The sequence below is a fragment of the Elgaria multicarinata genome, chromosome 3 (genome assembly GCF_023053635.1).
Source record: "Elgaria multicarinata webbii isolate HBS135686 ecotype San Diego chromosome 3, rElgMul1.1.pri, whole genome shotgun sequence".
Lineage (NCBI taxonomy): Eukaryota > Metazoa > Chordata > Lepidosauria > Squamata > Anguidae > Elgaria > Elgaria multicarinata.
The window spans coordinates 112,078,332-112,091,211 of NC_086173.1; the positions used below are offsets into that span (position 1 = coordinate 112,078,332).

The 12,880-nt window shown below is 40.9% G+C and overlaps 1 protein-coding gene across 1 annotated transcript in view; it reads right to left on the reverse strand.

Annotated features, from left to right (window-relative positions):
• Positions 1-229: 229 nt before the first annotated feature.
• The window catches only part of SUSD3 (sushi domain containing 3), a 54,295-nt gene continuing 41,644 nt past the window's right edge, over positions 230-12,880 (reverse strand). Inside the window, exon 5 of the mRNA XM_063123387.1 lies at positions 230-541. Within this exon, the coding sequence (XP_062979457.1) occupies positions 325-541 (217 nt within the window). The 3' untranslated portion in view covers positions 230-324. The remainder of the gene's footprint in view (positions 542-12,880) is intronic.

Here is a 12,880-nt window from a genome sequence, read left to right on the forward strand (position 1 = left end):
ACATATACCAGAACAGTATATTGTTTTCCGAATGTGATTACATCTTTTCTTTTTTTTTCTTTTTTTTAGAAAATTGTGGAAATGGCAGCTTGCTGCTATATATAAGGATGCATTGTTTTATTTAAATCAAACCAGGATTAATTTTCAAATAACATTTTTTAAAAAAAATCTGTTAAATTTGTAGATATAATCTGACATTCACTAACCAAAACATAGAACAATCAAGTCCTTTATTTCTATGCAGTCTTTAAGGCACATTCAGCAGGTATCTGTATTCACATTTTGCTTTGGTCCAGTAATCCTTAATTGCATTTCTGAGGTTTTTTATCCAGGTAAGTGAGTATCCGGTGTATCAAGCATATCCTTTTCATGTCCATAAACCTCTACAACATGTATTGTACTGATGGTATGTATGGCAATATTATTTCCTGGTACTAACGGTTTACCAAGTGCACTGCTGTTTCTGGTTAATTTGCTTTGTATATCATTTTCTCTGCAACAGCCAGTTTCAGAGATGTCTCCAAACCATTCTTCGTGGAAACTGTAAAACAAAACAAAAAAGGAACATTTTTTTAATTTAGAAAAACTACAACCTTGACTTCTTGTAGCAACTGAATGACATTAAATAGCACAGCAGATAAGTATCTAGAATACACAACCAATAGTGCTCTTACTTATATTTCACATTAATTTAGAATAGGGGTGGGCAACTTGTCGCAGTTAAGATGTTGGACTGCAGCTCCCAGGATTCCTCACCATTGGCTGTGCTGGCTAAGGCTGATGGGAGTTGCAGTCGAACAATATCTGTAGGACCACTCGTTGCCCACCCCTGATTTATAGCTTCATCCCACGTACCTGTTTCCCTCAAATTATCCCCTACAGCGTAATGCTGTCATTGTTGTTGTTGCTAGCTAAATCATACCCCGGGCGGCAGCGCTCCTAAGATCCTTTGCATACCAGGAAAGGGGTTAAGGGTGAGAAATGTAAAAAGTCATAAAAAAATCAATGGATGACCCAATTCGATTCAAATTTGGTATGCTTAAAGCTCCCCTTAATATCTATTACTGTGCCAATTTTGATGTCTTTATCTTTAAAACTTACGCAGATGTAAGCATTTGTTTAATTGATAGTTTAAACCTATCAAATCCTCCTCCTGCGCCCCCAGTGGCCGCTCAGAAAACAACAAATGATTCGCTTTTAAAGGGGTATCAAAATAGGACGGGTCTTTTGGCTTTATAGCACAATAAAAGCAGGATGCTTGGGAGTACTTCACAGTCAAATCAGATTATAAACTGGAAAACTTTGGAGTCCTTTGCACGCAATTCGCAGCGATTTCACAGTATAACCCTGGTGTGATGAAGCTCTTAGAATCAAAGTATGCACTAGGTGGCTGTGCAATTGGTGCAGATTAGAGGAACCCAGAATGAGAGTAAAAATAATAAAATTAATTGTTGAGATGTAGGAGTACTTAAAAACCATCTTCTCTAATTCCCTGCAATGACATAAAGACATGCCATTCTCAACAAAGTTCTAAAAAAAAGTAGCCAGATTAATAGAGAAGCAGGCTTTGATTTGTGCTAATGCAGCCTTTCCAAGGGTGGGTAATGACCTGTATGGTAATCGTACAAACTGAGTCCCTATTCGAAGCCAGATGAAATAACCACTTGATTCTTAATGGGAGATTATTTGGGTCCTGGAACTAGTGAGGTAGAATTTGGCTTCTGGATTAATAAGAACAAGCCAATTGCACATTCGCTGATAGGTGGACTAAAAGGTAGTCTTGACATCTGATACTGGGCAGCCTATCTGAAACATCACTAGTGTCTTTGGGGGTAACTCCCATAGCTATAATAGTATTCTTTGAAGGCGTGTTCTCATTAAATTATACCTAATTATATAAACCACCCAGAGAGCGTTGGCTATGGGATGCTATATAAATGTAATAAATAAATAAATAAATAAATAAATAATGAATCTAATCCACTTTGCAATGTTCACCCTGATTTTTTTAATGAGATGGACATTTCACATTGTCTTCAGTTCAATATGTTCTTTCTTATGCTTCTTACTGTGGATTACCACATTTATAGGCACTTTATTGCTAGCCCAAATGTCAAAGCATTTCCAGGAAAATATTTCTCTTAGGTTTCCACTGTGCTGCTCCTGGAAGTAAATATGTGGTATGTCAACGCAATAATATATCACACCAATTTCTAGTAGAGTGTTTACTTGGTCATCACCACAGGGGCTAAATTACTGCAGGGCTGATCAGCTTATCTACTCTATCCTCCTTTACACCCTTATCAACTTGCTGATACATTTATTTATAACATTTCTAGATCTTATTTCCACACCTTGTGGAGCTCCCTCCAGAGAGAAATACTGTCAGTTTCTGCAGAAACACATAAAAGGCAGACATGTATGAAAGTTGGAAAATGAGGGTATGCAGTGAAAACTGACAGAGAATATACGTTTTCCTTTATATAAGTAGGAAGAGTTGCATTAAGTTGCCTTGGCTATGTTAGCAGAATAGACAATACACCATTTTTGTATTCCTTTATGGGTTGTTGAATCACGGGTTGTCACTACATGTCAACCCAGATCCATGGGTTGTATATGGGTTATTTCACCAGGCTACAGTGGCAGTAGGCAATCATGTAAAAAAAAAAAACCTCAGCTGCTCTATATGCCAGTACTGCAGCACTACAAAGGTATTTGGGACAGAGGGAAAGAGTGGGTGAAGGAGGAGAGAATCAACCCAGGAATGGAAAAAACACCCTCCACTTTGTGTGATTGTCTATCAGACAAATTATGGGTAAACTCTGGGTAAGGCAACAATCCAAGCTCTGGGTTGTCATTATGTGTGAACTAAGTCAGAATGTGATGCCCACCTAAAAACTTAACATATTTTTAGACTTTCTATACAAGCAAAATACTAGATAAATACCACAATATATAAAATTCAATGTAACATGACTGATGTGAATGGTCTTTTTTTAAACTGGTGTGTCATGCGAGCCATTGGAACCATGTTAAACAAGATCTTTGTAGCATCTTAGAGATAAAGCCATTTCTTCAAAGCCACATACATCTTATTCTTAAATTACCTCAGCATAGCTAAAGAAGAAATCAATATGTTTCAACAGGAAGGGAGTTGGAGGTGGGCATATCACTTAGCTATTCAAGGATTATACATTTTAAAATATATGTTTTAAAAGCAAGTATCTAAAGAAGCTGCAGAAGAATCAAAGGGTAAAGATTTTCTAATCAAGTGTTGGAAACTCACATCCCGTGTAAAGAATTATTGACTTCTACCGACTTACCAGCTTCTGAGAGGTCACTGAGGAGGGGCAGGACCTACAAAGACTTACACATAACATTTCACTGAACTCCATATGCGTTTCCAAAGGCATATAGAATCATAGAATTGTAGAGTTGGAAGGGGCCTACAAGGCCATCGAGTCCAACCCCCTGCTCAGTGCAGGAATCCACCCTAAAGCATGCCTGACAGATGGCTGTCCAGCTGTCTCTTGAATGCCTCTAGTGTGGGAGAGCCCACAACCTCCCTATATTGCTTCTCACACACCAAATTTAGTTTTCTTGAGGTAATAATAAAAGTGGTTACAAGTCAAAAGTCAAACTGAAATAGCAACAAAGGAGGAAAAGAGGCAGGAAGACACAAATTACCTGAGGAGAAAGGAGTGGCTGTCTGCTAAATTTATATCTCACTGCTAGATCCTGGATGATGCATAAAGACTATTTTCATTTTCAAGGTCTCTGTCAGGAGACAGTCGTAACACAAAAGAAAAGCCCCTTTAGACAGAAGCCTTAAAAAAAAAAAGAGTTCCATGTTCCTTACACAGAGCTTGTTTTCCAACTTCTATAATTGATCCCAGAGTGACATTATCCTTCAAAGTTTTATGTCAGAGCAGTAGCACCAAGAGTCTTTTGGACGGTGTAACAGAAAGCAAACTGTATCTAGACAGTTAAATGTTGCCCTTACACTATGGCTGTTTATTGAGTAAATGCCACAAAGGACTAGATCCTAAAGCCCCGATAAATTCTAATTGGCTCAAATCAAAATGACTTGATTCAGTATGATTTGTATAGCCATTATCTACTCAAGGTGCTGGAGGCTGAGATGGAGGAAAGGGCCATATTCCCACAAATATTGACTCCACCAGGTACACAAACAAAAGGATTGTTTCCCTGAATCTTCTTTGAATCCCTGTAGTATCAATTGTAACCAGGAATGCTGTTAAAAGCAGTGCTGTTAAAAGCACTGAACAATTATATTCACATCCCGCTGAAATCAATTAGTAGTCTAAAGGAAATTTCCTGACCAAATCCTTCATTTCCATCAGAATATGACTCCCAGTATTAACTAGAAATTAACGGAGCCAAGTGTCAGGCTGGGCCGTGATTCCACTGCAAACATAGGATAGGTAGGATCCAATTCCCAGTGCACACATGACCGGCCTCGGCAGTGGCAGCACATGTGCAACCCTAATACTGGCAGTAGTATATAGCGCTTCTGGAGGCATGCCCCCAAATGAGCTGAAATGTAAGTTTCTGGCAGCAGCAGTTCACGCCTTCCAGAAACGTGTGTTTCTGGTCATCTGGGGCCTTGCTGCTGGTGTTAGGGGCTGTGCACATGCTGCCGAGGACAGCTGCATATGCACCGAGAACCATGGATCCTACTGAGTGGCAACTATTCACACATTAACATCTGGCAGCCCTGGATGTAAATCCCCATTCACATTTTTAAAAAGGAGTACTCCACCTGGTCAACTGGAATGCAACATTCATGGGGCTTATTAAATAAAAAAGATAGGAAAAAAACAAATGAACACGAATGGGCATTAAAAGATTTGCCTTAATTCTCCTTTGTGGTGCTCCTACCTATGAGAGATTCTAATGCTAATAGGACTTGCAATAAGAAGAATTGAGCACGGAAAGACATTACAAGTATGCTCATCTACTGACTGATGTTGGAAATCACTTTACAAGGAAATTTCTTCTGAAAGAAGGGTGGGCGGAAATCTTGTCCCTTTTGTAAATGCATAACATTTTCAGTGGCAATAACGCAGCTATTATGGAAACAATAATGGCTTCTTTATGAAAAAGCAGACACGCAGAGCACAATGTTTGCAACAGGATGATATTACAATAAGGACAATAGAAGTACATCATGACGAATGTGACTAGCTGTGCTTCCAGATGAGGCTTTTATTGTACAATTGCCCTGCCTCATTCACAGAATTGTACAGGGAGTGCAGACATCATCATCTTCAGTTTGGGCTTTCCCTCCCATGTTTTCTTGCCACTTCTTTGCTCAAAAAAAAAAAAAAAAAAGAAAAAAAACACTATAAAGGAGGAAAAGAAGAAATAGGCTGACAACGCCATTTTGGGATATGCCCTCAAAAGAGAAGGTTCCAATGTCCTATGATATTTGTTACTACCATGACAAGCCCAAGACATCTTGCTCCAAGAGAAAACATGAATCCAAGAGAGCACTTATGCCCGATGATTCTCTTGCGCCCCACAAATTGTGTAGCACAATGTTGTTAGTGCTTCCAGGGCATGTCCCCCATCCTATGAACATAATCCAACCAGACTGGCCATTGAAACTTATTTCAATGTTGGTAACAGGATAGCATCTTCCTCCACTACACTAGAGGGCAACATACTAGCCGAAGGGGTACAGGGCAGGATAGAGGCCTCAAGGGGAATGGGGGGGGGTCTCCCCCATCCACCAGCATTCTGCCTAAAGCAACTGCCTCACACTACCTCATAGTAGTAGTTGTGTTAGTCTGTAGTAGAAAAAACAACAAAGAGTCCCGAGGCACCTTAAAGACCAACCAACTGATTGGGATTTAAGCTTTGTGTATAGGAGCCCTCTTCATCAGATACAAACTGTACACTCTTGGGAGACAAAGAAATTGGAACTCCTCTCCCGACATGAATCTACCCATACACTGCGCTCAACATCTAAGGTCCTCCTCCAAGTGCCTACGCCGAGCGAAGCTAGGAGGGTGGCAACAAGGGAGAGGGCTTTTTCAGTAGTGGCCCCCCAACTGTGGAATGATCTCCCCAATGAGGCTCGCCTGGCGCCAACACGGTTATCTTTCGGGCGCCAGGTCAAGACTTTTCTCTTCTCCCAGGCATTTAATAGCATTTAACAATACTAAGTTTGTTTTTAACGGACCCCAGAACTGTTGTTTTTAAATGAATAATGTTGTTTTTATATTTCTGATGGTTTTTAAAATTTTGTATACTTTTTTAATGTTTACTGTTTTTAACTGCTGTAAACCGCCCAGAGAGCTTTGGCTGTGGGGCGGTATATAAATGTAAGAAATAAAAATAAATTAATTAATTAGCACTTTCTTTTCCAGACAGATTGCTATGTCAATCGGTGCCACCAAATATACTGTAGTACTGGAAGACATAACACAATCCTATGCACATCTACTCAGAAGTAAAACCAATTGGGAAGAATCCAAGAGAGCACTTATGCCCGATGATTCTCTTGCGCCCCACAAATTGTGTAGCGCAATGTTGTTAGTGCTTCCAGGGCAACCCGAAATGAGCACAAACATTTCTGGAAGGAGGCAGGTTGCCGGAGCTCACATAAGGTTGCTCCACCAACCTGCCTCCTTCCATAAAGGAGTGTTTCTGCTAATTTTGGGAGTTTCCCTGAGAAGAACTAAACCTCCCTTGCGTAAACGGTGAGTCCTGCTTGTGCAATGGAATTAGTGGGACTCATCGGTTGTCGAAGGAAATCAGTGATGGCGTAAGTGTCCTGTTGGATTCTGCCAATTGAGTTTAGTGGATAGGATTGTGGACAAGAACATGAGAAGAGCCATGCTGGATCACACCAAGATCCATCTAGTCCAGCATTCTGTTCACATAGTGGCCAACCAGCCACCCATGGGAAACCCACAAGCAAAACTGGAGTGCACCCTCCCACCCATGTTCCCCAGCAACTGGTGTACATAGGCATACTACCAGATTACTTCTTTTGGTAACAAAGGCCTTAGCTAGACCTAAGGTTTATCCCGGGGTCATCCCTGCCTGCTCCCAGGATCCCCTGTGTGTCATTTACATGAACAGGGATGATCCCAGGACGATCCCGGGATAAACCTTAGGTCTAGCTAAGGCCCTAAGCTTCCATAAGCAACCACCAACCTCATTTGCATATAATTTTTATTCCTTTCCTTCCAATTACCGCCAAGAGATTGTTGTTTTCATTAAATGAGCCATTTGCCTGTTAGATTTTTCTGCTCAGTACACAGATTGCTATAGCATACTGATTTAACGTTGCAGAAAAGCCACCGTATCTAGTATCTCAAGCCCTTCAGAGGCAACATCTAAAAATACCCTGCAAAGACTTCTGAGGGAGTGCACCAATTAGCAGCCCTGCAAAGAAGATTTTTCATGGTAATAGGTGCAGCTGCAGCAGCTAATATGCAAGAGACGGACTCTCACACCTAGCCAAATACACCGGCTTTTTACAGTTCACCCAGCAATTAGCTCAGCTAACCAGTGACATTTTCCTATTAGCATTTCAGCTGATAAAACAGTCAGTGGCAAACTGAAAATATTTCTTTTTTGCCTTTCTAGAAGATGTTTTTCCAGTTTTATATTATATTTTTTAAAAAGCATTTTCTTTGAAAACACCCATGCTAGAAAATAAGACCCCTGTTTTAACTCTAAGGGCCAATCTAGATGCCTCAACATTTCATAATCATATGCAAATGTATAGTAACAAACTATTTATCCATCTAGCTCTGAACTGTTGCCTCCATGTGCTTTATTAGTGAGCTATAGCCCTTCAAGCCCCCCACCCCATCTTTTACTTTTGTCAAAAACAGCCAGGGGGAGGGGGTTGAGGTGCCTGTCTTTTCCTTCCCCTCTGCAGCTAATAAAGGCATTGGGAGGGGCACAATTTCCTCTAGGTAAACAGCATGAAGGAAAGGGTTAAAACCAGTGAAGGATGATGGCTCCAATAACAGTAGGGTGGTGAATCCATTCTGGGTTCAGTCGGAACCAGTCAGAAGTCTAAAGGAGGTAGCGCCTTTAGAGTTCCGCCTGGTTCTAACTGAAACCCAGAGTGGATTCCCTGACCTACTGACATGGGTGCTACCACTCTCCACTGATTAGACCCAAATCACACACCCATAGAGGGTTGCTTTATCCAAAGAAAAAGAAATCATGAGATCTGATCACGAACCTCCCACATAATATCACATCTAGTTTGGCCAAAAAGATACATTTCTCTACTAGGGTAGCCACTTATGCGTCCTCAAAACAAAGGAAATGTAAGACCAAAATGTACAGCTTTGCATAAAATCTGCATATGCTAATGCGCGCACATTTAGAAATAGTGAGTAGATTTTAAACAGAAATACACTGTATTTCACCACAGCGGGAAAGACTGTGACCAAGAGATCTGTGTGCCTGCTCAGTCTGCTGCCTAGGTGCTAACTGTTGACAGGCAACTTTAAGGTCCTCCTGCTCTCCCTCCTTATGGTTCTTTATCTTTAAACTAGATTTGGACTGCACAACCCTTTGAATAGAGGTTGCTTTCAAAGAGAGGAGTGTTCTCTGTGAAGTAGAAAACAGGGCCACCCTCTTCTTTACTGAACAGGCAGGATTTCAAATGTGAAACATTTCCTTTAGATTCTTGTTCGTGTTTGTTCCATGTGCTTAAAAAAACCTGTTGCTTCGTGAGGTAACAACAACAACAACAAACAGAAGCTTCCAAACAGTGGGCAAGGAACAGGTATATCCATTTGTCAAGGAAAACTAGACCTAATGTTTATCCCAGGATTGTCCTGGGGTCAAACCTGTTCATCTAAGTGCCACACAGGGCATCCAGCCCTCAAGCAGGGACGAACTCGGGATGATCCTGGGATAAACCTTAGGTCTAGCTACAGCCTGGGATACATGCCAGGAGAATCAGACTTTCAAAGTTAGCAATTTCTTTCTTTTCAGGATAGGGCCAGCCACCAGGAAGGGATAGCCTTTGTTTAACACAAGTTCAAGAGAGCTGTCTTGGACATTTGACTATTTTTCACAATTGTCCAAGCTTTCAGAGGCACATCCATGTGGTGAAAACTAGGGATGTACGCAAATGTCGTTTCAGTTCACAAATCACTCATAAGTCCCAATCACAAACATGATCTCCTAAAATGTTCACAAATTCCGAAAGATGTGTTCGCATTGGCAAAATATGTACTTCATATAATGCACACTTAAGAAATGCACATCTTAAAAAAACAGACTTAAAAATGCAGACTTCAAAAAATGCACACTTTTTAAAATTCATTGTCATGGTTTAATCAATGAAAAATGTCCGCTTCTCCCATTCCAACAAACAGTATAAAAAAAAAAGATCGCAAATGAAAATGGCAGCAAGCTGAACCAAGCTTCGAAGTGAAGTTTGGAAAAATTCAGTGACTGTGAGCATCCCTGGTTCTCCCATCCCTGAGAAGTGATCACTGTGCAAGGATAGAAACCTTGGAAGCGACAAGCAAAAAAGACACTTCATTTGTTGTCTTCCAGTTTCATTTGTTATATAATGCATTATAGGGCTTCTTCAGATTGCACTTACTCCACTAATTCCTCTTTGCTGCCTTGCTGTTAACAGCAATTTATGTGTTGGGGATAATGAAAAAGAGTTGACTCTTGTCTAATTCATTATACAACAAGTATCCCTTAAGTGACATTCAAAGCTGGCATCTCATTTGTCAGCTTCAAGGTTCGTTTGCCACATAATGCACTGGACCAAATGCCATATGTCATCCCATCCATATAGCCCCTCACACAAGAATCAACTGAAGTCAGGGGAAGTATATGGTTGTATCAAAATGTGTTCGATGTTTTTGGTTAATGGGCCAAAGCCATCCTTGGGGCAGCTCTCCATGATTTATTCACTACATGGCTGTTTAGGGTTTATGGACGTGCAGTAGAAGCAAGACACATCCCCAGTTGGAGATCTAACTTCTAGAGACTCTGAGGAGAGGGCTGAACCCTGGAGAACATCCACTTCTCACACACACACACACATACACACACACTAAAAACATGTTGACAAAGCATCTCTCCACAAGGCAAAAATGGAGACAAAATGGTGACAGTGATTCACCAGGGATAACTATCAAAAAGTAGGTACTATTAAATTAAATAATGAATAATTTGCTGCTTTTCTTTATGATATCCAAAATCAGCTGTCTGAGGCAGCTGCCTTAGACTCTAAAAGGGGTGTGTGTGTGTGTGTGTGTGTGTGTGTGTGTGTGTGTGTGTATAGGTGACTTTAAAGCTCCCTTCTCTCACAAGGACATTCTGATTTGTAAAAAGGGTTGTTTGGACAAAGGAGAAGAGGGTATTAGATTTCAGGGAGGAAAAAGTTGAGGTAGGAAAAAAAATCAAGGGAGGCAACAGGACGGGAAGCATGTGGACAAAAAAACACCCAGCTAGTCCAGTGGATCAGGTGCAACCGAGATCATCAGGGGTCCTGTACTTTTATTTAAGTGCTATTTTTCTCCAGTTTCATGAAAAGCAACATCTTTCAAATTAGTTTTCTGTACAACGGACTCCAGACCATGACAGCTTATTACGCTACAGTAAATATGTGAGTCTTTGTGGCCTTCAAACACAAAGGCTTTGTGGCTTTTGAAAGAAAAGAGCAAGATCAGAAACGGTTTAAAAAACAGAAAGCAGAGAGTAGGAATAAATGATAAAATCTCTCAATGGAGGGAAGTAAATAGCGGGGGCCCACAGGGAACTGTATTAGGATCAATGCTTTTCAACCTGCTCATAAATGAGTGAGCAGTAAAGTGGCCATGTTTGCCTATGACACCAAATTATTTACGGTGATCAAAACCAAAAGCGATTGTGAGGAGCTTCAAAAGGATCTCTCCAAACTGGGAGTATGGGCATGCAAATGGCAAATGCGATTCAATGTAAGCAAGTGTAAATTGATGCACACTGGGGTGAAAGATCCCAACTTCAAGTATAACCTGATGCCATCTAAGCTAGCTGTGACCAACCAAGAACGAGATCTTGGAGTTGTGGTAGACAGCTCAATGAAAATATCAACCCAGTGTGCAGTTCTTGGAAAAAGGCAAACTCCATGTTAGGCACAATTTGATTTGAGAATAAAATTTCCAATATCATACTGCCTTTATATAAATTTATGATGCAACCACACTTGGAATTCTGGGTACAGTTCTGGTCACCATGCTTAAAAAAAGATATTGTAGAACTGGGGGGAGGGGGAAGTGCAGAAAAAGGCAGCTAAAATGATAAAGGAACTGGCGCATCTCCTTATGAGGGAAGGTTACAGGAACTGAGATTGTTTAGCTTGGAAAAAAGGCTAAGGGAGGACATGATAGAGGTGTACAAAATTATGCATGGTGTGGAGAACGTGCATAGGGAGACATTTTTCTCCCCCTCTCAAAATAGTAGAACCTGGCATCGTCCCATGGAAGATAAAAGGAAGGGGTTTTTCCCCCCACACAGTGCATAGTTAAACTATGGAATTTGGTACCACAAGATGCAGCGATGGCCACCAATTTGAATGGCTTTAAAGGGGAGTTACTTAAATTCCTGGACAAGAAGGCTATCAATGGCTAAAGACAGGTATGTGCTACCTCCAGTAGCAGAAGCAGAAAACCTATGTACACCACTTGCTGGGAAACATGGGTGGGAGTGTGCTTGTTGCACTCATGTCTTGCTTGTCGATTTCCCCTGAGCAGCTGCTTGGCCACTGTGTGAAGAGAATGCTGGACTAGACAGACCCTTGCTCCGATCCAGTATGGCTCTTCTTATGGTCCTATGTTCTTAAGAAGCCTGTATCCTCCTCCCACATCTATTCATTTTTCTCTAGCCTATTTCAAACCCCTGATGCCAAGGAGGACCATGCACCCATCAGAATCTGGCCACATGGATCATGCAAACAGCAAGGTGCTCTCTAGAAAGATAGCTGCAGAGTCAAGGAGCTGTAGGCACACTCATGCAAACAAGCCAAGCTATTTACTCATAGATGACTGTGGCCCAAATCCAGACACTGCTGCTTATTCTAATCTGTTTTGCCAACAAACCCACTTCTGTTTTTCCCCAAGGTGAGGGGCCTGGGCCAGCTTGGAGGAAGCACAGATGACGAAGACCTCTGGTAGGTGAGCATTCAACGCGCCTCCTCTTCCTCTTGTCAGGAGCGCAGGGCGCAAGTGCAATTGCCCAGGAACACTTGGCTGGGAAGCTCTGTGCAGAGTCAGGCACACTGAGAAAGCTGGGGGACAGTGATGCTTTCAGGCAATTTTCGACCCTGGAGTTAATTGTCTTACAGCCGCCCTCTGCCTCTGCTCCCATCTTAAGGTGTAACATTTCACTTAAATCAAATGGCAAGCATTCACGCTGCCATTTGACTACTGCTGTATTCCTTATATTTTATTTTTATTGTTGCCTTTTATTGTTTTTATTGCTGTTTTATTATGTTTATGTTTTTAGCACTTTTAATATTTTAATTGTTTTTACATATTTTATTTCTGTAAGCCTCATTGGTAGGGCTTTTACCCTGAAAGTTGTCCAAGAAATATTTTAAATAAATTAATAAATATATGTTAGATGATAATAATAATAATAACAACAACAACAACAACAGCTCTGTTAATTAATTAATTAATTAATTAAATACACTTATTAAATAAATAAATACACTCAACTCATCATGACACATTGGATAGGATCCAATGGAGTTCCTAGCCAATGTAATGGTTAGACGTGACCTGCCCCTTCCAGAAACGTGCGTTTCCAGTCATTTGGGGGCTTACTCCCTGTAAGTCCTACATTGCCGCTGCCAGTGGTAGGAGCCACA